The sequence below is a fragment of the Xyrauchen texanus genome, chromosome 35, assembly GCF_025860055.1.
Source record: "Xyrauchen texanus isolate HMW12.3.18 chromosome 35, RBS_HiC_50CHRs, whole genome shotgun sequence".
NCBI lineage: Eukaryota > Metazoa > Chordata > Actinopteri > Cypriniformes > Catostomidae > Xyrauchen > Xyrauchen texanus.
The window spans coordinates 32,631,774-32,658,239 of NC_068310.1; the positions used below are offsets into that span (position 1 = coordinate 32,631,774).

General features: G+C 37.4%; 1 protein-coding gene across 1 annotated transcript in view; it reads right to left on the minus strand.

Annotated features, from left to right (window-relative positions):
• LOC127628828 (arf-GAP with coiled-coil, ANK repeat and PH domain-containing protein 3-like) overlaps window positions 1-26,466 on the minus strand; it is a 92,846-nt gene that overhangs the window by 4,126 nt on the left and 62,254 nt on the right. The window contains exons 6-24 of the mRNA XM_052105743.1: window positions 23,052-23,235; window positions 22,866-22,910; window positions 22,666-22,761; window positions 21,386-21,460; window positions 20,204-20,215; window positions 12,270-12,382; window positions 12,092-12,143; window positions 11,386-11,486; window positions 11,174-11,288; window positions 9,194-9,402; window positions 7,415-7,484; window positions 7,194-7,288; window positions 6,782-6,999; window positions 6,418-6,519; window positions 3,486-3,578; window positions 3,135-3,355; window positions 2,493-2,602; window positions 1,337-1,447; window positions 1,120-1,181 (exon numbers count right to left, since the gene is read on the minus strand). Of these exons, the coding sequence (XP_051961703.1) occupies window positions 1,120-1,181; window positions 1,337-1,447; window positions 2,493-2,602; window positions 3,135-3,355; window positions 3,486-3,578; window positions 6,418-6,519; window positions 6,782-6,999; window positions 7,194-7,288; window positions 7,415-7,484; window positions 9,194-9,402; window positions 11,174-11,288; window positions 11,386-11,486; window positions 12,092-12,143; window positions 12,270-12,382; window positions 20,204-20,215; window positions 21,386-21,460; window positions 22,666-22,761; window positions 22,866-22,910; window positions 23,052-23,235 (2,084 nt within the window). The remainder of the gene's footprint in view (window positions 1-1,119; window positions 1,182-1,336; window positions 1,448-2,492; window positions 2,603-3,134; window positions 3,356-3,485; window positions 3,579-6,417; window positions 6,520-6,781; window positions 7,000-7,193; window positions 7,289-7,414; window positions 7,485-9,193; window positions 9,403-11,173; window positions 11,289-11,385; window positions 11,487-12,091; window positions 12,144-12,269; window positions 12,383-20,203; window positions 20,216-21,385; window positions 21,461-22,665; window positions 22,762-22,865; window positions 22,911-23,051; window positions 23,236-26,466) is intronic.

The following is a 26,466-nucleotide window of genomic DNA, read 5'->3' on the forward strand; positions in this document are numbered from 1 at the left end:
GACTGTGGGGAAAATTCACCAAACAGCTGAGTTACTTTTGCCCATGGTATTTCAGCGCAAAAACCTGCGTCTTATTCACGCCTCCTATGTAAATTATGCTAATTATTGATTGTGCTTCATTCACAAAACGTTGTACTGTTTGCCTGGTGCAATACTCATTGCACTATTACCGCCCGAGGAAAGCAGGCGGTATGTTGAGTTTTATTCAAAAGAGATGCTTGTGTACATTTTCTATCAATCATGGAAACAAAAATTATTCAAATAGTCATCAAATGATGTTGTAGGAAGTTACAATCTAGAATAGACTATATCCAGATGTGCAGTATAGTCAAGTGCACTTTCTGCATTTTAAAGAGCTGATTCAGGTGTCTGGATCGCAGTAGTGGATTGATGCTGTACAGTGCCAGTAGGGTGTATCAGATTGAGGTGGTCTGCTGCATCGTCCGCTGTAAAGCGCTCAGAACTGGCTAGCAAGATTGGAACTGCAAAGTGCAAATTGCATTCAGCACAGATTTTACAGCTGCATTTGCACCGTTGCCTGATCTGCATAATTCCTTCAGTGAATTGGGTGCTAAACCAGCGGAAACAGCGTTTGTAAATGAACACCGCTTTAACCAGACGCAATCCATTCTTAGTGAATCCCCCCTGAAATTCTTTGTGTGCACAGAGTGCCGACTGAGAGTCGTGTAGTGTGCGCTTGGCTTTAGTAGCATGCTGTTTTGCCAAAACCAGTGGTCTACCAGCCCTATCGTACGAGGTCAACCTTTGCAGCAAATTTGTGGAAATATTGGTTAGAGGTTGGCCAAAGGGCTTCGCCAGAACGCTATATTTTTTGTAAAGGAACATAAACCAGCTAATGACCATTTTAAACCAGCTAGGATCCATCTTAAGCTGGCCACAATCAGAAGCTGGCTTTAGCTGGATTTTCAGCAGTTAAACAGTGATTGCAACACAAACCGGTCCGTCCGTGCATCAAACAAACACATGGCAGATCTTGGTGGGAATGATGGGGAAATGCACTACACTGAGCTCTCTAGTACTCGGCAATGTTGAGACAGATAAACTCCTGTATGCATTTCTTATATTGCTGTTCTGTTGGACTTCTGCTAGAATATTGACCTGGCTGACCGAACGGACCCTCCGACTCGCGCATCTCCTCGTTCATCCGAGCCAGACGCAACCTGCCGAGAGATGAACAGAGATATAGATAGTGAGTAATGATCATGTCAATACATGATTTTTTTACAGTAAAGCATTGCACATTCTCTAATGCAATATACTGCATGATTCAAATGTATAACATATACACACTCACACAGGCGTCGTTTAAACTTACAGGGTAACTATGTCTGCATTAGCGGCTTGGACTGCTATGCTCAGAGGGTCCTGCCCGTCCTCATCACCATCGTTCTGGGATGCGCCTCGTTTCAAGAACAAACACACTTGACTGGAAAAAAAGTAAAAGATTAAGAACTATGCAATAAAACAAAGTGAATGATGATCAGACCTTTGTAGCTCTAAAAATCTCATAAAGGAAACATAGAATATACAGAACGATATTTATGTCCTTTTTTTGCGCTAAATCTCCACTTTAACTTTCACTTTCAGATGTGAAAGTGAAACTAAACAGGCACCAGATGTGATTTTTAGATGTAAAAGTTTTTTTTACTCTAAAATCTCCACTTTTACTTTTACATCTAAAAGTCACATGTGGTGCCTGTTTAGTTTCACTTTCACATCTGAAAGTGAAAGTTAAAGTGGAGATTTAGAGCAAAAAGGACATAAATATTGTTCTGTTTCTCACCCACACCTTTTATAATCGCTTCTGAAGATACTGTATGGATTTAAACCACACGGATCACTTTTATATTTCCTTTATGTGATTTTTGGAGCTACAAAGGTCTGATCACCATTCACTTGCATTGCATGGACCTACAGAGCTGAAATATTCTTCTAAAATCTTTGGTTGTGTTCTGCTGGAGAAAGTAATACACATCTGGGATGGCATGTGTAAATGATGAGTGAATTTGCATTTTTGGGTGAACTATCCCTTTAAGTGTGCATCTTCGATCACTGTAATTGATCTTTAAAATTCATGCAAAAAAAAACAATGTAGGCATTCAAAATTCAAACAATGCATCTGAACAATCATGTTTTTATGGTATCAACTAATTTTATTTTGCAATTTGGTGACAAATTCATCCTAAATCATTTTAGCCTATAGCATTGAAACTACTGCAGAACCATGAACATCTAGTTATTGTTGTAGGTAAATAACTGTTATATGTAGTATCATTTTATTACCCATTTAGCTTGATGCTAATCTTCACATGCAGTAACTTTTGAGGCTTTATAGACTGCCAAAATATTAAGCATAAATTAAACACAAATGCTGGGGACCAGCATTCAAAACACAACATATGGTTTTATTATTATATTTTTGATTTTTTTTTAACGTCTGAATTAGAGTATGTGTTTGAGTGTACACTTACCCAGTGTGACCTAAATATGTGGCGTGGTGCAGCGGGCCTCTTCCTCTGTGATCTCTTTGGTTGACATCTGCACCGTTTTGGAGCAGAAACTCACAGGCTATCAAAGAACCCTGAACATACAAAAACTACAGGTTCTAGGGTTTCAACATGACAATACATGGCAATACAAATGATAAATTATAGTTTTATCCAACATGACTTACAGTTATTGCAATTATTACATTCATATACGACAAAAGCCATTGTCTTTTTGTCTAGCTGTTTTCCAGATTTCACACATTTAGTGAAGCTTATGGTTAAAACAAAAATAAATAAAAAATAACTATTTGCCAAAGGGGTAAGATCAGTAAAATATGTTTGATTTCTCTTTGTTTTGATTTTGTATCTTAATCTCTTATGTAATTTTGCTGTATATGTATCTTGTTTTTAAAGATGTTTAAATATACTTAGTAGAAAGCAAGACAAAACTATTGAGTTAGAAAATGAACTTTTGCAGTGTAATTAAGAGGTTAGAGTACACAGAACGGCCCTTGCAGGTTTGGGCATACAAATGTTTGGTTTCCATCCGAGACCTTTAATAACTAGGCTACAGCATAAACGTGTGCATGAACAATACATGTTCATTGTTTTTGGCAGACTCACCCCAATAACAGCCTGCATGAGTGGGCTCTTCCCCTCATCTTCTTCATTGACGGAGTTGACGTCCGCTCCATGTGCCAGCGCTTCAGCCATGACGGGCAGATTTCGAGCCTGACAGGCCTTATAAAGTAATGCTCCGGGACCCAGTTCTCTCGAATCCTCTGGATCCGATGCCTCTGGCTCAAGTTCAGCCTCATTACTTGAGTCCTCAGACACCTCGCACTCTGAACATTACAAAACCACATATAACACAATTGGTTATCTGCTTCAAATGGTCAATACAGAAAACAGTGTTGCATGGATGTGTGAGATGGTGACATGAGTCATTCTTTCAATTTTGAGTCAGTCACTCACCCTCCTCTGTGACACTGTCCACCACAGACTCAAATACTAAGATGTCAGTGCTGCCGTCAGTACTGCCTCCTAACCCACTGTCACTGCTCAGACCTGCAGGACCAACACATGCCCACCACGGGCGCATTACACTCTAGAGTGTCAAGAACACACAGCCAACACAGACAGCAAACATGACGACAATACGCCTCACAGTATAACAACTATAAAAAATCCTCAACAAAACAAAAGCAAACAAAATAAAACACACACACAAAAAAAACAAAGCAAACAAAAAGCAAGGCAAAACAGCAGCTAAAAATACACAAAAGCAACCAAAAATCACAAAACAAACCAAGCAAGGCAAAAAAACAATACAATATAAAACCAAGCAATACAAAACAAAAGCAAATGAATCAATACCAACCAAGTAAATTAAAACATCAAGCAAAACAAAAGAAAATAAAACAATACAAAACCAAGCGTAAATACAGCTGCAAGCAGCGATAACGGGTTCAAGCCAATTATCGGCACCATGAGCAGCAAAACAATCTTGGTGACATGTTTTTGGTTAGAGTCCGATGAACAGTGTGAGGAGTCAGAAAAAGAAACTTTCAATCATAATTTTTTTTAATTTTAAATATAACTAACAATAGCTAGTTTACTTTTGTCCAGTATGCGGCACTGTTCTGAAACTGCTGATGTACTATCTGGGCATGATGGTCATCATGCAAGAAAGCGTTCAAAAGTTATAAGCCAAAATAGCAATTTTTCTATCTCCTGACCAGTAGGGGACAGTGTTCTAAAATAATAGTTTATCATAATGATGTGAATAATTCTTTGTCATGAGTGCCTCTAGATGATGAAGAACAATTTTCGTGCAAATCGGAGAAACAGTCTACGAGGAGTTCAAAAAAGTAGCTTTTGGAAGTTAGGTCGATCATGACATAATTGGTATCATTGTTCTCGGCATGAACCACAGACTCTATCAAGACCAGTCTCATTACAGCAGGCAAAAGGAGTCAATCGCTATTAGCATTTATAGAAATAGTATTATAAATTTTGAGGTGGCGCTAGGTGGCGCTATCCCGAAACTTTTTCAGTCCCTTCAGAGCATGGTGCCAAAGACACATACAGAGTTTCGTAACGATATGCCAAGTCGTAGGTAAATACAACATTTTATGACTAAATTCAAAATGGCCGACATCCAAAATGGCAGACATAGGAAAATGTGGTATTGTTCAACTCAGTATGAAGCACTTGATCTAAAGAGACAATTTTAATAATTTTTCAGCAAAATTGTTCAAATGTTATAAGCAAAAAAATAATAATTTTTAGCTATCTCCTGACCAGTAGGGGACAGTGTGCCAAAATGCTGCAGGTTACCTCGGGACTTAATGGTGATGACACATACCACGTTTCATCCCAATCCCTCAAAGCGTTGCAGAGATACAGCCTCAAGTTTCATTTTGCGCATTCTTCGTCAAATTAATTTAAGCATCATTCAAAAAAGGTATTGTTTATCAAAAGTCTGTGATTAAATGTTTGTCGAGAGTGTCTCTAGATGATGCAGGCCAATTTTCGTGCAAATCGGACAAACAGTCTAGGAGGAGTTCGAAAAAGTAGGTTTTTAAAATATAAAAAAGGCGGACAGGAAGTTTGGCTTCATTTTTCTCGGTATGAACCACGGAATCTATCAAGACCAGACTCATGACAGTAGGCAAAAGGAGTCAATAGCTATTAGCATTTTTAAGAAATAGCATTGTAATTTTTTACCAAAAGGTGGCATTGTCCCGAAACATTTTGAGTCCTTACAGAGCATAGTGCCAAAAAAACACATACCGAGTTTCGTAATGATACGCCAAGTCGTTCATAAAATACAGCAGGCGTTCATATAATACAAATTAAAAATGGCCTACATCCAAAATTGCAGACATAGCAATTTTTCATATTGTTGGACTCGCTATGCCCTTCTGAATCTAATGAGACCAATTTGACGATTTTATGACAAACTGTTCATAAGTTATAAGCAAAAGTTAGCTTTTTTCATATCTTGTAACTAGTAGGGGGCAGTCGAACAAAACGCTGCAGGTAACCTCATGGCCTAATTGTGATGACATGTGCCAAGTTTCGTCCCAATCCCCAAGTGTTACGGAGATACAGCCTCAAGTTCAATTTTGCATCTCCTTCATCGAATTCGTTAAAGCGCCATTCGAAAACGGTATGGTTTATCAAAAGTCAGTGAAAAAACTTTTCGTCGTGCGTGCCTCTAGATGATGCATGCCAATTTTCATGCAAATCAGACAAACAGTCTAGGACGAGTTCGAAAAAGTTAAACGTTTCACAATTTTTCAGAGGAAAAAAGAATTTAGTTTCTAGGACTCACGGTTCAAAAGTTATTAACATAAACGTGAGTGCAAGTTTGCGCAGTTGGTGGCGCTAGTGGGTTTGAGGTAGAGACGCCAAATTTGCTGTGGTGACACATCAGACTGTCCTCCATCTGTGTGCCAAATTTCATATTGCAACCAGGAAGCGGTTCTCTGGGCTGCCATAGACTCAAGAACGGAAGAAGAAGAAGAAGAAAACTAACAGAAACAATAGGGGTCTTTCGCCCCTTCTGGGCTTGACCCGTAATAAAAACAAACAAAACACTACAAAACCAACTAAAAACTAACAACAAAACAATACAAAATCCAAGCAAAACAAAAGCAAACGAAACAGAATCAAGCTAAACAAAAAAGCAAACAAATCACGAGATTCAGCGTATAAACGGAGAACTGAATGGTGAGCTGAGAAGACTGAGAATATTTGTATTGATGTTTTCTTCTCTTGTTCCAATTATTCCATCAATTAATAGGGCGTTTACACACAAAAGCTTTAGGTGCGGACCCAACCTGAGTCAAGTTACAGTTAAAGCAGTCTCCATACACTTATGTAGGAAAATAAAACTTACTGCGAGGCCCTGAACCAGTGTCAAAATAGGAAAAAAGTGAGTCCAGCTCATCTGGACAGAATAGAGACTCTCGCCGGAACTTTCTCTCCAGAGCAGCAGTCGCTGAAAGTTGGAAGAGACAAGGAATATATGATAAGTTACACCCTTGTTTAGATATTACCCTTACAAAAATGTTACTACGGAGGTACCATGGTTCAGTGATGGTAATGCAATATATACTATGGTACTGAATGATTATCATATTTATTAACTATGATATTTACATGGTATTCTACAAATGGTATGTAAAGTCATGGTCCTTTTTCTGTAAGCATGATAATAAATCCAGCGCAGCACTGAAACAAGCATCCTTTTAATGGAGTACCTGAGGAGAGTGTAGCAGGTGATGCACTGCCTGGATCCTGTCTGTATTTGCGGTGTGTTTTGGGAACAGTGGTAGCGCTGTTGTGCCTCCTGCACTTCCTGGGGTTCCACCTGCGCTCTGATTTCTTCCCACCATTAACGAGAACTTCGCCAGTCATCATCTTCTTCAAGAACTTCTTCTCCACATATTTTGCTTTGATCCAGGCCTCCTTTTCTTGCCTTGACAACAATGAAATTGAGGCAGCAGTTCAATCAGCAATTCAAAACCATAACTCCTCATAAAGGCCCAGAACTAAAGTCATACAGGGTATGAGTAAATGATGAGAGAAGTTTCATTTTTGGGTGAACTACCTCTTTAAATACATTTCCATTTGCAATGCGCATGTACCATACAGGTATTTCTCATTACTCACCTGGAACTGTTGGGTCCTGGTTTATTCAGGCCTTGTTCTTCACAGCAGCCTTCATAGATGTGGTTGATGATACTGTTGCCTAGTTCACACATCAGCTGCATGAAGATAGAAGAGACAGCAATTATTTTCAGAGTCTGTTTGCATATGATGTGTTTGCTTATGTCACAGGGAAAGTTCATGAAAAAGGTTAGGAGAAAAACTATGTGGATATTTGAGCAGACCTTCAGTAACTCTGGTTCCCATGAGTCCAGGGTGAGAGAACGAACTTTTGAACAGTGGACCCCCAAACTCCTGTGTAAAGAGGGGAAAGACTATTAGCAAGCGGGACAAGAAACACATTTTGTGGTTTAGAAAAGAAGACAAAACAAATAAATGAACTACGTAGATTAAACATTTCCAGAAGTTTGCCAATGCTACGGTGTTGCTTTACAGTAAAGTTCTGAGTGTTTCTTTAGAGTATTGCTGGGAGCTTATCAGTGTTGTTAGGTGGTTGTACGGTAGTCTAGGAGGTTGCTAAGTGGTTCCCCAAGCCAAAAGAGCCCAACAGGGGCTTGAAACTCTCACTACTTTAAATCCACAAACAATCTAAGCACAATACTGGGACGGTTGACATCCCAAAACAACAGGCTAGCTGGAGAAACAGGGGCTGCCCACACTGTCATGTAAAATGCCCACTAGATCACCACGTTTCCAGGCAACAAAGTTTAAAGACTGTGAGAGAAGACTGTGATGTATGCCACACTTTTTGGAGTTAAAGCCTCATTTGAGCTCAGTGTGAGAGGCGTGGTGTCAGGGACAGCTTGAATTTTCAAAAGATTTGAGAGAGTCGAAACAGGGCTGATTGCATAAACTGTGATTTTGTCAGGGCAGATGTAAATGCTTCAAGTTTTGAAACAATTACTCAATAATCTGATATACATCAGGTCACAAGTTAACTTCTCTGAACTCCTTGTGAACTCCATAAAGGGGATAAATCATGGAAAACTTGACTTTCCTTTTAAATCTACTACTGTACGTAGACGTTCATTGAGAAATCATCAAGAAATTGAGGATTACTTTTAATTTGTCTCCCTTTTGGAATGTTCTGGTCACCATTCACTTGCATTGAAAGGACCTACAGAGCTGAAATATTCTTCTAAAAATCTTCGCTGGTGTTCTGCAGAAGAAAATCAAGCACAACTGGGAGTAAATGATGAGAGAATTTTAATTTTTGGGTGAACTATCCCTTTAGAGGTTTTTCTTAAGGGATCTACCCTCAGCCACCAAGTCAAAGTTCAATGTCAACACATAGTTGTAAATACATTTATGCTGTAATACTTTGTATAATTCTACCTGGAGGGAAGACACGACAGTTGCTGAACTTTGCTGACCTTTTCTCTTGTCCTGACAACCCTAAGGTCAGTCCTTGCTCTGACTAATGAGAATCAAATCTAACCTGATCCAATTAGGAAACACCACCATGCCAAGAGGGGAGAGACACAACGTGTTTACAGCAGCTGGAGACTAACTGATAAACTTTTAAACAGAAAGAAACAGTAATTTTGAGATCACATGACCAGCCGACTATTATTCTCTTTATCCCAAAAATTCCCTTTAATTGAACACTTTCTCTTGTGGATTAAATGAATCATGTCTGACTGCAAATAGCACATCTTTACAATAACACTGATGACTGAGAATGTTTTCTTCTTGGTGCTGCATCTACACCGCTAGCTGCCGGTGAACATATCGGTAAGTGCACCTTCAAGAAAATAAATATGTTAAATTTTGATCTAATTTTGACTTTCATAGTTTGGATGGTTACCATGCAAATTTCAATGGAAATTTTGCATCAGGCTTGTTGTGAATAGTTTTGCTACCAAAAATACATTCCTACTTTCTTGTGCAGTCATATCACACTTTATGTAAACAGGTCAATATTCTACGAAGACATATTTTTTTTTTTTTTACCAAGGGTTCCCATAATGGATAACGGTCATCGTGATCACACCATGACTTACCTGTGAATGCCGGAGCACTCAATGCAGAGCAGCACGCCCAGATTGATGCTCGCCCAGCGAGGCTCGGTCTGCCCACAGTCACAGCACTGCTGGTTTCCAGGCAGACACAGGATACGCTGCAGAATGCTCTCGCCCCTCCCACTGCGCTCTCTGGGCTCATTCGCTGAATCTATACTGCTGATAGATGGGGAGGCGGTCCGGTCCAACCGCTGCAGACAGACACAAAAATAACTGGGGAAATGTTGCTTGGCATTTTGCGAGAAATAATGCTGGATGCTGAAGTTTTTTTTTTATTTTTATCTCACAGTAGTTATTAATACATATTAACATTAACTATTTAAAATAAATACTCTTTACACTCAGTTTTACACCTCTGTCTGTCTGACTATCTGGTATCTAGCAGGGCAGTTGATTTAACACGTTAATTCATTGCAATTAATTAAATAAAACATTATGCTGTAAAAAAACTAAAAATACAATTAACCATGTCCCTAGACCGTAATAAGGAATATGCCTATTGCTCGGAGCAATTCAAGCTTGAAGTACCACTTTTTTTCAGCGGGGGGCAGTAAGTGGAACTCCAGCTGTACATGCAATGCGCAACTGTACCGAGAACAAACTACACTCAACCTGTGTCTTGTTTCGAATGCTGGCTAGGATAAATCCTTTGAAGGCAGCGGTATACCGAGTCTCCTCCTTTAATCAAGCTTCGTTTCAGCAAGACGGCCTTCGTAGGTCAAACGGAAACAGAACTTATCATGGTTGCTATGGCAGCACGCCACTCTTTAACAAGCGGGAGCACTTTATTGAGATGGGAACAAAGTCCCTTGGAAGGGAATTTATAAGGTACATTTTAAGAGTTTTATTGATGTAGAGAGAAAAGAAAATAGATTTTACAGGTGTACTTTTACTTTACTTCAATTATATATTACTATAATAATACATATTATATACTCTGCACCAATCAACTGAGGTAATTCAACTTGAGAATTAACAACGAGAAACGAGACACAGCTTCAGACATGCTTGACATTAGCAACAAGTCAATACATGGCCCTGGGTTCCCACTCTTTTCAAAGTGCCCAACAGGTGTAATATTTAGGCAAAACTACATGTGCATCTGTTAAAATAGAGCTTTTATTTTGGCGTTTCTGTGTGTTTTTGATGGTCGTTTCTCTCTTCCTGATAAGCAGTTTGCTAAATGGCCAAGTGTGATTATTAGTCCCCGTAAAGCTGTGATTTAATCAAATAAATACATAGTCTGTACGTGCTGCCCACTTCAGAGTGCTCTGCTCTATGTCATCTCACACACACGAGCGAGCGTGATGATCACAATGAGGTGTTTTCAGTGTTTCCAAATATGTCATATTCTATGACACTCTTCATTTTATAGCTAATGTCATTTTTATGACACTGAATCTGTTTTGAGATTTTGTTTTGAAAATGTTAGTGAAAAAAATGTATTTTGTACTAAATCAATACTTAAACCTTTTCTTCAGAGCAAAGCAAAGTTGATAGCAGATGAGCAGGGAAAGTATGTGACAGGGATTTTTTTCATGACAGTAAACCGTTGACGTTGTGTCACAATGCGCAGCCACCGGCAGTGACAAATTTGTGTATTTGATTCCTATTCCGGGTCCCGGTCACATGGGGTAACCTCCTTGTGGTCGTGATTAGTGTTTCTCATTCTAAATGGGGCGCGTGGTAAGTTCTGCATGGATCACGGAGTGAAGTATGAGCCTCCACATGCTGTGAGTCTCCGCAGTGTCATACACAGCAAGCCACGTGTTAAGATGCGCAGATTGACTGTCTCAGAAGAGGAGGCAACTGAGACTTGTCCTCCTCCACCTGGATTGATGCGAGTAACCACGCCTTATATATATTTTTTTGCATACCAGCCCTGTTTGAGTATAAAGTAACTATTGCTTATTACTATTGCTTTAGGTTTATGGTAATTTAGCATGTAGAGTGATTACAAACCTCAATATAATAATTGTCTAATGGACTCTCTCTGTATGCTGAGGCGATGCTGGCTTGGACTGCCTGGATCCAGGACAGCCGAAGTTTCTCTGACTCTGCCTGTAGCATACAGCTCCTACAATACATACAAACACACAACATGATGAGAAGCCTTTTAGAGTAAATTACAGAATAAGATTACCTTTAATGGACAGGAAATTTGAAAGACTCACTTAGTGGGGGATACCACTTCAAAACAGAACCTCCTCTCGATGTCCTCACAAGGTTTGACAGAACACAACCTCAAGTCCTCCACTACGACTGTGAGGGAATCCTGTAGAAGAATCAACAGAACAAAAAAACTAAAATAATACTAAGACTTTATTGACTTCTGTTGTAAGTCACCCCATTTCACTGTACAGTATATACTGCGAAAATGCATTCCACAGCGCTGTAGTCACAGTCATTTAAGCAAACACCATGACTAAGCACCTCAACCCAAACAAATGGAAGTCCTGGCCCCAATGAAGAGGAGCCACCATTGTGTGCTTGTATTGATTTGTTGCTCATTTGTTTATCTTGTAAAAGAGCACTTTTTAAGAAATGCTGCTTAGCTGAACTAGAATCAAAGTCCATTTAAAGGGAATTCAGTTTACTTGACAAAACTCTCAGGCAGCTATTTCCATTCTTGAATTGGGAAGGACGAAAATCTCCCAAAACACTTTGCAAAGAATACATTTCATTAACATATTTTAAATCAGGAGAAAATCTGACAACAATGATATAATACTTTTTGCTTCTTCAGCTCAAATTGTGCCTAAAGTTATTATTAAATTTTTTTTTAATCATGCTGACCCATCTCTTTTTACTGTCTCTGACTTAACCCTGACTACCCCTGTGAGCTTTGTGGCAAATTACTGAATGCTAATCTAAATTTACCTTCAGTTTCTTCTGATAAACCAACTGGCTGTTTTGGATGGAGAACCACCGTCTGAGAAAGACACAAAGGTAAAAGGAATTTCACAGATGTACCCAAACAGGGACACAATGCTAATATTGACATAATAAATACACTCAGGCTAATCTAGAGCACCTCTAGGTACCCCATTCCACCAACCTGTTCCATGTTTTGAAGGCATTGCTGGCCCTTTTAAACAGATAGCCCTCCATCACCAATCCGTTGGGTGCATCGACACTGAACTCCAACTTTGGGTCATCATACGCAAAGTCCTGAATGACAAAACAGAATGATGAAGGCTTTAGGACAAAAGAAGGCAATGTAACTTAGTTTAGTTAAAATAAACAAAATACAAAATAAAATACAAAAAACAGAAAAAAGTAAACTCTCTGTGATACTGCAAATATTTCATTATTAAAGGGATAGTTCATGTAATTGGACCAACATGAGGTTGGATAAATATTGACAAAAATAAAATTATTTGGGTGAACTATCCCTTTAAACCGGAGGTTGTAAGTGGAAGAGATGCATAAATTCACGCAAAAACTTCTCAATGCATTTACAACACACAGTAGGAATGACTCATCCAATGCTGCCTGAAATCCCACCAGACCATTTGGCCAATGACGCAAGGCATTGCGTAAGAGCACGTCCAACCGATTACCACCATTGTGCTTAAAATCTTCACACTTACCACTCACAATAATGGTCCTCTTCCTGTTTCAGAAGCGCACTCAATGCATGAGTTCTCTCTTGATTGTGAGAGGATTTACCTATCAAGCAATGTGACTCAGCTCCCTCATGGGAGGTCCTTATGGCAGCTAACTCCTCCACTTCGGTAATTTATATTGATTATCTTTGAGTGGAGGAATGGTAAAGTGTCAGCCACATGGACAACCAAACTAACACTTTATCCATCACTTGTGGTTAATGGTATACCATTATAGTATCAAATGAGGCAGAAAAGACTGTAATAAGGTACTGCATATAGGCAAATGTAAAGTTCAAAATCTGCAACACTGTTTTTAAAGACAACATTCAGTCATCTTGGTTTTGGACATATTTTGCCCATTAATTTTTTTCCATAGGGATTTCATAAATCCTTCATAAAAGAGTTTTAAGCCATGAACTAAATCAACCAGTGATGTGAATCACAACATTAAAACAACATTAAAAACTACAATCCCATGAAGCATTGCGAGTAACATAATCAAATTAAAAATGATGGAAAAATATACAACTATTGACTTAAAAGTTGTTGATTTTAAATATGAAAACAGTATCTTTTAATTTTATTGCAAAATATTCAGATATATACAAATACACAAATAATTTGAGAATGTAGGGAGACGATTCGGTAACGTCATTCACAGCGCATTATTCTCTGATTGGTTCATTGCTCTTCAGCAATATGGGTAGTGTAGTTCTTAACAAGGAATTGTGCAATTAAACATGATTTTTAATTTTTTATTTTATAAAATTGAAATAACGTAGACTGTTGGCTTCAACAGAAGCATAAGTCATTGATTTATGAGTTCACGGTTGGACTACATTTAAAGGTTTATAAGTTTATAATAAACCCATCAATGGAGAAAATGAACAGGATTATTACTTCAAGAATTACAAAGCAAATTCTAAGTGATTCAATTTTACTCAGCCAAGCCCTTACATAAGATATTGACATCACAATGATAAGGGTGTACAACTAGAGACAGAGTGGGCCATTGACGTAACAGCTAGATCATTTCACACTCCCAACAAATATCCTGGAAAGTATTCCAGTAGCTAGCTTCCTATCTGTCCAAGTTGTCAAACCTCTATTGTTCTGACTTCTCTTCAAGTGACTCCCCTTAGGACTTCAAGATAAACTCCTATCAATACATTTTAGAAACAAATCTGATCAGAGAATGCAGCTCCTGGTGAAAGAGCTCTTTGAAAATTAGCAGTGTGTGATGTTCTTGCATTTTAAACAGGATTGCATAACAACGTTTGATGTTTTCTGATTAAATACTGTTCATGAGACATTGCTGATCAATATAATCGTAAAAGAACAGAGAATACTTGAACTTATTTGTGATGAAATCACTAGATAACATTGTCTTCCAATGTTAAGTATATACCGAATTCAATAAACTGCAATGAGTTTTACTAATTCTGCACCATTTTAATTACATCCCAAATCATGCAGATTGTTGAGAGGTGTGCTATTACTTTTCTAAGCGATCTGACAGATTTTGTTTCTTTGGTTTTCATTCTCAAACTGGCTGTGACAAAACAGTCAGTCAGTTTTAACCAAGCGCACAGCAGGGTGACTGTTCAAACATTCAGATCCATTCAATTCTGTCTCCTTAGCACTGAAAGCCCAAGTGGCTTCACTCATCTTCTGAATAGTACAGAAAAACCCTCCCTTCTCTCCCCTGTCCTTCTTAGCCATATTCCCACACACTTAATTACACATGATGAATATACTGCAGTTTGGCTCCCATGCATTTCAGTCTATGGCCATTACAAATACATATAATATATATATATATATATATATATATATATATATATATATATATATATATATATATATATATATATCACAAAGACCTTGAGCGAGAAAGAAATGAAGGACAATCTAAAATTTACAAATATCATCACTATCATTGAAAAGGAAATATAATTTTCAGTTTTGTACATTTGTACATCTAATAACTGGGTTTGAATATAAAACATAATTCACTTTACCTATTACATCTCACATTACATTGTATTATATTATATTTATTTTAAGAACATTGTAAGCGGTCTATTGGCTAAATGCATTTTAGTGATACATAACTGCATAACTATTTGGTAAAGCAAACGGTTTCCATTGTATTTGCAATCAGGAATATGACATTGAGAAATGATTAATGAATTTAGCAGTAAAAGACATTTAATCTCTTTTTAATCATTTTACCATCATATTCCATCATCCGTTTCTTTTAGTCTATAAAACTTCATAGAAGTGAAATAAGCAACCAGATGAATTCTGCAACTCACCAAAGTGAAGTCCAACCTGCCGAATATCTTCATCCTTAAATGTTTTACGTATTTTAAAATCATTGGATCTTTCAGAAAAATCTAAGCTGACATAAACGAATGCAAAGCACAATCAACTGTGCAGTCGATGCTCTGTGCATGAGTCACGCAGCCTGGCGGCTCTCATAGTCAACAGTAGTGCTCCAGTCGCTTATTACCAGCTCACTCATGTGCGCTCTCACCTGCCCGCTGCCTGCTCATAAGCTCATTAACATACAGCTGCCGTCCCACACACTAAGAGCCCGAAGCAATCCTTCACCCAATAAATTGCACAAATTACAGCACTGCCGCAAACAGATCCCTGCTTTTGGTAACACCATATAGAAACTTTTATTAATAACATTAACAAACATTATTACATTACAAAATGCTTACATTTGTTAAATGTAAATTCAAATAGTCAGAAATGTCAAAGCTTTTATATTTTCATATATAGTCATATCTGAATGTACATGAACTAATGCTTTGTTAAGCATAGTATAATATTTGCAAATGCCTTATAATTCAAAGTTCTTTTTTTTCTTTCTTTTTTTGATTTTCTTCCCAATTTGGAGTGACCAATTCCCAATGCGCTCTAAGTCCTCGTGGTGGCGTAGTGACTTGCCTCGATCCAGGTGGTGGAGGATGAATCTCAGTTGCCTCTGTGTCTGAGACGTCAATCCATGCATATGATCATGTGGCTTGTTGAGCGCGTTACCGCGGAGACGTAGTGCGTGAGGAGGCTTCACGCTATTCTCTGCAGCAACAATGCACATGCACAACTCACCACGCATCCCACTGAGAGCGAGAACCACATTATAGAGACCACGAGGAGGTTACCCCATGTCACTCTACCCTCCCTACAAATCAGGCCAATTTGGTTGCTCAGGAGACCTGGCTGGAGTCACTCAGCACGCCCTGGATTCAAACTCGCAATTCCAGAGGTGGTAGTCAGCATCAATACTTGCTGAGCTACCCAGGCCCCTAATTCAAAGTTCTTATAAAATGTTAGCTATTCTTACTTTCTTCGTCCTTCCTAATTTACTTCCTTTACATTCTCTTCCTTCCTTCTAGCTTGCTTCCTGCTTTCCTTTTAGATTCCTTCCTTCTTTCCTTTTCAAATACTTCTTTGCTGTTAGTTTCCTTCCTTCAAGTTTGCTTTATTCCATCTTTCATTAATTCCTTTTAGTTTCCTTCCTTCCATATTTTGTTCTTTGTTTCCTTCCTTCCCTTTACTTTCCTACCTTCCTTCATCCCTTACATTTTCTTCCTTTCTTCATTCTGCTTTTCCTTCCTTCCTTCCTTCTTCTCTTCAACGTTCTTCCTTATTTCAATCTTCTTTCCTTCCTTCCTTATTTCCTTCCTTCCCTTACATTTTCTTTCTTCTTTAAATCTTCATTCCTTCATTCTTCTTTTCCTTACTTCCTTTTACTTTCCTACCTCCCTTCTTCCATTCAATTTTCTTCCTTCTTTCAATATTCCTTCCTTACTTCCTTCCAACCAACTTTTAGTTTCCTTCCTTCCCTCATACCTTAAAATGTTTTCTTTCTTTCAGTCTTCCTTCCTTCCTTCTTTCCTTCCTTCCAGTTTACTTTATTCCTTCTTTCATTACTTCCTTTTAGTTTCCTTCCTTCCATATTTTGTTCTTTGTTTCCTTCCTTCCCTTTACTTTCCTACCTTCCTTCATCCCTTACATTTTCTTCCTTCCTTCATTCTGCTCTTTCTTCCTTCCTTTCTTCCTTCTTTCAGTCTTCCTTCAAGTTCTTCCTTCCTGCCTTCCTTCCTTCCTTCCTTCAAGTTCCCTTCTTTCCATGTAGTTTCCTTCCAACCTTTTAGTTTCCCTCCTTCCTTTTAGTTTCCTTCCTACCTTCCTTGCTTTAATTTTTCTTCCTTTTCTTTCCCTTTTCTCCCATCTTTCCCTTTTCTTTCCTTCTTTCTTTTCGTCCTTCCAGTGTCTTTCATTCCTTCCTTCCTACTGTTTTCTTTCTTCCTATAAGTTTACTTCCTTCCTATTAGTTATTTCATTCCTTCAATCTTCCTTCTATCCTTACTTCTTCCTTTCTTTCTTCTGCATTCTTTCTTATTTCCCTCCTTCCTTCCTTCTCCTAGACACCATTTACAAACACTAATTTGCTTCATCATTTCGCAGGCATTTACCAATTCTCACACTTTCAGTGCCCATTTGGCTGTGAGCCCTCAGTCCTGACTATTCTTGGCAGGGTAAATGGATGTTTAGTCCATAACCAATCATGCCCCTTTCACCTGAGAAAAGAGAACGTCGATACAGCCATAAAACCAAGCTAGAATTCACTTCAAAAGTCAAAATGCTTTCCATTGTCATGTAATTTAAAGAACAATTAAATGTCTAAAAGAACCAATCTTTTGGTCAATTTGATCAAATATCTAGAAAAGCTCTATTAAAAATCATAAAATGTGAATACCTGTCAGCTGTGGTTGGCGAACCTTCTCTGCAGCATCTCACAAAACATTGCACAACTGCAGGAGACTATAGTCGCTATTTTAGGAACTAGAGATGACGTTTGAGCTTATAAAAGCCATCATCTGTCTGAACTAAAAACTCTATCAAATTTTAAAGTATTCCACTGGGAGAAAGACGAGGGATAAAATATTAAACCTCAAATTTAGGGCATATTATTTGTAGTAAGTGCCATGAAGGCATAAGAAGGCAAAGAATACACCAGTTTTACAACATGCATCACTGAAAACACATCATGCTCACTTCTACATAACCACAACCTAACAAATCTGATAAATATTTAAAAAAATGTCTATACCTTATCTTCACGAGACACACTAAGAGACAGAAATCTTCTAGAATATATCTTTTTCCTTCTGCAGGCTGCATGTTAAGACAGCTGACTCTCCAGATGGGCACACTGCACTTTAAACATATGAAAACATAGACCTAATCACTGCAACACAAGCTGTGGCTGACGTGAAAACATCCTTTAATTTGACATTGCACTGAGATTGAGATTTTTATTAAGGAATAGGTGCATCTGTGAAAATATGAACACCTTTAATAAATTGTTAATGAAGCTGATAAAGAATATTCCAAGAAATGTTATGTTTTTGGGTTGGTAGTGCTACTTGGTATTTGTGCTTGCTAAAATAATAATATATGAATTTAACATCTTGAATTCGAGAGTCAAATATAGTTAAAAAGCCAAACTGTAAAAATTGTCCATAATTTTAATGGTAAAAGACTGTAAAAATGCTACAGTTAAAAAAAAAAACTGGTTAACAAGTAGTTACCATATAATATATGTAAATTTGTAAAAAAAAATATATATAAAAAGACAATACATGTAGTTTTACGGTAAAATGTTGTAAAAATTATAATTTTTTTAAGATGTAAAGCGTATGATTTTCCCATTTAATTAACTGTTAAAATGTATATTATTTTTAACAAGAGATTACATGATTTGTACATAAATTGTTGTTAAAATTACGGTAAAAAAACAGTAATCAGGTGTTCCCAGAACTCCCTGCATGACTCATTACATTTCATTATGTTTTATGGGTTATGTTTTTTCTTTTTTAATATCAGTTATGTACTTTGGGGTGTTCTGTGTTATATTTGATGTAGTTTAGTTGATGTTTATTGCATAATTTCACATGTGTCACCCTGATGATTTTTAGTGTTTCTGTGAGTGACACTGAGCACTGTCTCTACATTTATTGGTTTATTAGTCATTGCTCCTGGAAGAGACACTACTGATGAACTGATGTGCTTTAGTCCACTACGAGTGGTGGTGGCGTAGTGGGCTAAAGCACATAACTGGTAATCAGAAGGTCACTGGTTTGATCCCCACAGCCACCACCATTGTGTCCTTGAGCAAGACACTTAACTCCAGGTTGCTCTGGGGGGATTGTCCCTGTAATAAGTGCACTGTAAATCGCTTTGGATAAAAGTGTCTGCCAAATGCATAAATGTAAATGTAAATGTAAATCATGTGCTCTTCTATAATTACTAAAGTGATTAACAATACATAATAAAGTGAAAAGCAGATTTTTACAGTTTCAGAAGTTTAATATATTACGTTTATCATTTAATAATATAAACGATGGTACTGCACCGTAAAAATACTGTAAAAACAACAGTTTTAAATTGTCAAATTTACAGGTTGTTCTGTAAAGTTGTTTACATTTTTACTGTCTTTTTGCCAGTTTGTTTTTAGTTTTTTTGTAAAAACAATGGGATTTTTGTTTTTTTAACAGAGCAGGATAATGGACAAGATGTATTCAAATCTAGTTCTCCTGTATGTAGCTGTAATTCTAGCAAATGCACTCCTTTTTGTGGTTCCTGTGGGTTATTAATGGCTTTAACTGATGTCCAGAGAGACAGACACTTCATATAGATTTTCAGTCCAGCGGTTTCTTAAAATAACCCCTTGGAATTTTGTTACAGAAATGAGGATATAAGCTAGACAATTAAACAAAAACAACGTGTCTGCTGTTTTAAATACGTAATATTATTAACCTATAGGTGAATTTCTCCCTAAAGTGCTTCTGAGGCAGTATATTCAGAGCTATGGGATTTGTTGATGCAGTCAGCTCAATCCTGTCACCACAGCTTTTAGCTAACCACCTATGATGGAGTCATGATCACTGGAGATCCATCACATCCAAAACAATTCCAGAAAGCATCTTTTTAAAAATGCACAAACAGACATGGCTCTTTTTGCATTAACCACACACACACACACACACACACACTCCCAAAAAATCAACAGAGAATGAAACATCTACATAATCATTTCAGTGCTTGGAGAACTGGAAGACAATGGGACAGCCATCAGAGGTTAAATAAGACAGATACGCTTGTAGGACAAACCAATCAGTCTCACTAAACTGCAATTATATCATCAGTTACACTAAGCAATCTTTGGTATGTGCAAAGCTATACTTCTCTTCCAAGCTATAAGTCCTCCAGAAAATTTTAGAGCATAGGTGAATTATTCATTGCCTCTATCGAGGTCATGCTTTATTTGAGTTTTTTGAGTTTATGGGAAAACACTCACCTGTAGAAGTGTCTACATCAGGATAAAGTAGTCGTAGCAGAGGTTGAGCGGCAGAGGGGAGGAAACAGAACAAAAATGAGGATTAGAAAGAATTTCAGATGTTAAATTGGAACAATTGCATGCATACATTTTCTCTTTCACCACACACACACTGGTTTAAACACAAGGTAAAACACTTCCACTTGTCACTTATCACCACCAATACTTGGATAAGATTTGAAGGCTTTTCATATTTAATGTCTTGCTTATTGATCCCTCTTTGTACATTCACTTCTAAGATTTAAACTCTCACTTCAAACTCTTGGAATTCTTGTTTTTTTACTTGGCAAACTGCATACTGAAAATCAATAAATGTCCGTCTAACAGATGTAAAAGTTTCTGTGTGATAACTTTACAGCCATTTTGATATTTGTCTGTGAGCATACAGTGTTATGACAGAAAGACAAACTACCCAAGTCCACAGAACTGTCAAAAATGTTCAGAAAACACACGCATAGCTGTCAGAGTCAAAGGTCCACATAAGAATCAACTTCAGCAAGCTCTATTTTCAGTTTGCCCGAAATATATCCACTTCCTGCCTACTTTACATCTAAAAGACTAAACTAGAACATTTGAGGACAAAAAGCCTTTTCTACTCCTGCCAGAAGAACAAAAAACAAAGAATAGACGAAATGGAGAGAGCATCCATAAAAATATGTCTTTGAAACCAAAGTAAAAACAACATAAATAACACGCTGCATTATTTAACGACCTGACAAAAAAACAAAAACCTTTTTCCTGCTTTGATGAAAAAGCAGTTCTTTCGAGATAAAGTATATATATATATATATTAATTATTTGAATGTAACCTAGCATTGCTTTAAAACTTTGCTATATTAAGGAATTAAGAATAAGTCTTTAGTAGTCCACTTAAAGCATGAATAATTCCCGCTCCCTGACTCCACTGTAAAGAATGCAAAACATAACATTTCTAAAGTGGTATTAAGGGTACTATTTTTAGAAAAAGTCCCCCACTAAATCCCATACACATACCAACACTTGTGTTTGCATTTAGATGCTTTCCTTAGTCAGCTGTGGACTAACTGGCCATACTTCAGTACATGCAACATAAATTACAGTAAATGTCCTAGCTACGTTTATACCATGTACTGTATGTCTGCGTGTATATGTGTGCATACTTACCCGCTGCTGTATTGTGGCATGTTTATGCTCCATTTCTCTCTTCTCCATTGCTGAATCAATCACCAGTTGATCCAGCTGTGACAATATTGAAAATAAGTCATTATAGGTGATACGATAATCCATAATCAAACCATAATCTCCTTTATTATCGTCATGTATGAATGAGTTAAATGTACATTTACATTTATGCATTTTGCAGACACTTTTATACAGTGCATTCAATGTATGTGTTTTGATGCACAGTAATATGCTTAGTCAATGAACAAATTACACATAAATCAGATGTTGAATAGATGTTTGTGACGAGGAGGAGGAGGGCGGGGCCAGGCCGTGACTATGCACGTCCGGCCCCCAATCGGGCTAATCAGCCGAGGAGAGGGATAAGTGCAGCGGAATGCGTCAGTTTGTGAGAGAGAGAGCCACATACAGCTGCCATGTGTGCGTTTAAGTTTTTGTCTCTTTTTAAGTTCCTATTCAAATATTATGTTGATTGTTCAGCCGGTTCCCGCCACCTCCTTTCTCATTTTAATCTTGTTACATTGGTGCCGAACCCTGGGAAGGAGGAGGGATGCGCTGTTCTGGAGTCCTCGCCACTCGCGAGACAGCCGCGGCCGTCCACCGGGGGACAGAGGAGTTGCTACCGGCTGCATGGACGTGGAGGAATGGCCGGTGTCCGCGAGGGTGGGAGGGGCTCGCTGCATGCCGCCTGGAGCTGTGGAGCCGCTGCCAGGGGTGGAGGAGTTCCCTAGCTTTTTGAACTTTTTGGCAACTAACCTAGCAACTACAAACTGGTCCTACAGTAAATAATCGATTTACTTATTCTGGTTTTAAAGGAATATTTCGGCCAAAAATGAAAGCTCTGTCATAATTTTCTCACCCTCATGTTGTTCCAAACCCATTTTATTTACTTCCTTTCATAGAAAAAAATATGTTGTTCAGCATGTTAGCCTCAGTCACCATTCACTTCCATTTTATCTTTTTCCGTACAATGAATATGAATGGTGACTGAAGCTGAACTGATGCCTGCCTAATATCACTTTGTGTTCCACGAAAGAAAGAAACCCACTCGGGTTAGGAACAACATGAAGGTGAATAAATGATGACATGATTTTAATTTTTGGGTCAATGATCCCTTTTAAAGCAAGTAAGTTTCATTTAATGCATGTATGTATTTCTAAAGCAGGATTTAGTGATGACACTTCAAATGGAATCAATGAGGCCGAATTGGCCACCAGCTCACAGCAGAAAGATCAATGTTGCAGGACGAGAACACGGCTCACCTCAGCAGCTAGTTTCTTCATATAAGGGTCAATCTCATCCAGTAGGTTATAGCCCTGCTGATAGAGGCAGTACTGTGCATGCATGAATGACAACATCTGCACAAGAGAAGGGAGAGTTTTAATTTAGAGCCAGTTTAAGAGTTCAAAAAGAGACTTTGCATTTAGATATGCCAGTGTAGAGGAAAATATCTGATACTTACTGAATCTAAGATCTCAAATTTCTTTTTGGCTTGAAGGACATTGATCTAGATGGGAGAAAAAAAGAGATTTACATTAAAGACACTCCTTACTGTGATATATAGAGTAAATACTGTATAACTTAAGTTGAGCCCAGATGTAGAAGATGGCCAGAAGGCACAAATATCTTGTAAGAGTGTGTGTGTTACCTGTAGCACATAGTCCAAAGCGAGATGTCTGAAGCACTTGCGGGTGAAGTTGAGGGTGCTGGTGGCCTCCTCCACCTCATTGGGTTTGTTTCTGTGTGCTTGTGCGTTCTTCACCTGTGCAATCTCCAGATCCTCCCTCACCTTATCAAAGTGCTTCTTAGTGTCCTTGAATTTACGCACGTCACTGGAAGTACACATAGATATTCCTTTGATTAGTGGTGATGGTGGGGAAAAAAATATTACATATACACTGGCTGCCAAAAGTTTGGAATAATGTACAGATTTTGCTCTTATGGAAATTGGTACTTTTATTCACCTAAGTGGCATTCAACTGATAACAATGTGTAGTCAGGACATTAATAACGTGATAAATTACTATTGCAATTTGACAAAATGTTCAGAACTTCTTAAACTACTTCAAAGAGTTCTCATCAAAAAATCCTCCACATGCAGCAATGACAGCTTTGCAGATCCTTGACATTCTAGCTGTTAGTTTGTCCAGATACTCAGGTGACATTTCACCCCACACTTCCTGTAGCACTTGCCATAGATGTGGCGGTCTTTTCGGGCACTTCTCACGCACCTTACAGTCTAGCTGATCCCACAAATGTTCAATGGGTTTAAGATCCATAACACTCTTTTCCAATTATCTGTTGTCCAATGTCTGTGTTTCTTTGCCCACTCTAAACTTTTCTATTTGTTTTTCTGTTTCAAAAGTGTATTTTTCTTTGCAATTCTTCCCATAAGTCCTGCATCCCTGAGTCTTCTCTTTACTGTTGTACATGAAACTGTCACAGTGTCTGGTTTGTTCCCCGGGGTTTCTAGTAGTTCCTTCCCTGATTGTCACATTTCCTCTGGTACTACATTTCCCATCATCCTGTTCTGTCACTCATCACTGATCATTACACACAGCTGTTCCCACTCACATGGTTTGCACTGGTCTATTTAGACCCTGTCTGTTTCTGTGTTAGTTGTTGAGTCCTCGCTTTATGTCTGTTTAATGTTACCAGCACCTCGTAGTTCTTGTCCCATTGTTTCTTGTTCTTGTTCTTGTTCTTGTTCTCGGACTGTTTTGTATGGATTTTGACTCTTGCCTGGCTGACTACGGATTTTGGATTACCCTAAATAAATGCACTTGGATCCTAACCTTTTTGTGTGTGTGAGTCGTGACAGAAACTGGTGTTGAGCGGGTAGAATTCAATGAAGCTGTCAGCGGAGGACATGTGAGGTGTCTATTTCTCAAATTAGAGACTCTGATGTACTTATCCTCTTGTTTAGTTGTACATCTGGTCTTCCACATCTCTTTCTGTCCTTGTTAGAGACAGTTGTCCTTTGTCTTTGACTGTAGAGTACACCTTTGTATGAAATCTTCAGTTTTTTTTTGTCAATTTCAAGCATTGTATAGCCTTCATTCCTCAAAACAATAATTGACTGACGAGTTTCTAGAGAAAGCTGTTTATTTATTTTTTTGTTGCCATTTTTGACCTAATATTGACCTTAAGACATGCCAGTCTATTGAATACTGTGACAACACAAAAACAAAGACAATGTTAAGCTTCATTTAACAAACCAAATAGATTTCAACTGTGTTTGATATAATGGTAAGTGATTTTAATAAAGGCAAGTGATTTTTCTAGTACCAAATTAGCAATTTAGCATGAATACTCAAGGATAAGGGGTTGGAGTGATGACTGCTGGAAATGGGGCCAGTCTAGATTTGATCACAAAACTTTTTTTTTGCATCAGTAATGTTCTGACTATACATTATGTTCAGTTGAATGCCACTTTGGTGAATTAAAGTACCAATTTGCTTCCAAAACAGCTAAATCTGTACCTTATTCCAAACTTTTGGCCATCAGTGTATTCATTTTGATGACAATTGTGTATATTTTTCTTAGCAGTGTTGAGTGCAATCTAATTACAAAGCAATTATTTAAATAATTAAATAAAAATACATTGTAAATGTATGTAATCAGATTACAGTAACTGACTTGATGTTCATATGTACATCTGTTTCTGTGACAGCTGAAGAGTCACTAATGGGACATTAAGGGAGAAACGTGGTGTTGTATGACTTGCGCGAATCATTTTATTAAACAAATCTGTGAAAAATGTTTTAGAAAGTAATTGAAGTTAAAGTTACTAAAAAGTAAATAAATGAGTAATGTGATTGCCTTTTCCACAAAGTGAGAAATGTAATCTGATTAATTATTAATTTGTAATTATTCTTTTTGTAGTGGATTACTTTTTTAGTACCTTACCAGCACTGCTTATAAGATTTTCCAAAATGACTGTAATCCAATAGTTTTTATTTAATTATACATAATGTAAAGTAAATAAAACCGTATCTTGATGTGTAAATATTTAAAAATGTAAATAATAATATGTATATAATTATTATAATTAAATAAATTATCATTATTAATATAATATAATAATCCAAATCTTATTATTAATAATAATTATAATAATACAAATAATACAATTTTTTCTGCATTAGTAGAATTCTGATTTTAGCAGGCGGAAATGTGCTTAACTGTCATGAAAATAATGTTTCAATGCAAAAATTGCAACTAAATAGACCATATTTTCTACTTTTTTTATTTTGGGGTGAAATATGACTTGGGCAAATTCTAGATAGGTTTCATGAGATTCACCTCAAGCATATGTTTATTGGGGATAAACTAACAAACCAGATTTTAAAGGATATGTTCTGCTTGTGTAAGCACAAAAAAGTGTAATATTAGCTGAATTGTACTGTATTAATATGACTGATGATAAAGTATGCAGTTTTAGGATAAACATGAGAGGTAGACATCCTCATTTTATCACAATATGCACATAAAATCACTGAAATATTAATTTTGTTTGACAAAATTGTGAATGACAGATCAAACTGATTTAATAAATAATTTAAATGTGTATAAAAGTCCAGGTGAACCTTATAAATGATTGATATGACAATGATTTGGTCCCTTTCTTTCTGAAATGTCATTGGTTTTACCATTTATATATTCCACTCACTGGTCCATCAGTTATCTGTGATTATTGATTAGGAATCTGCTCTCAAAAATCCTATTATCCTACTCGTGGACACATCAATTATTAATGAGCTCCAAATGTCAGATCATTTTTTATAATCACCTCACAGGAAGCACAATAATGAAAAACCCATCCCAGAGTGTGTGTCGGAGTGTGTCTATGCATTTGTGTATGTATGCATAAGCACTTGAGGGTGTTTTTCATATTTGCAGAGGTAAAAATAAAGCACCTCTGACAGCCAAATATCAGTATATAAGTCAGTCTGTAAATAAGTCCAACTTTCCCATTTTAATGCATCTGCTCCCATTCTGATGCCATTTTTATTCACAAATGGAATGTAGAGTAAGTACTGAAAATGTATTTCAGTGGTCAG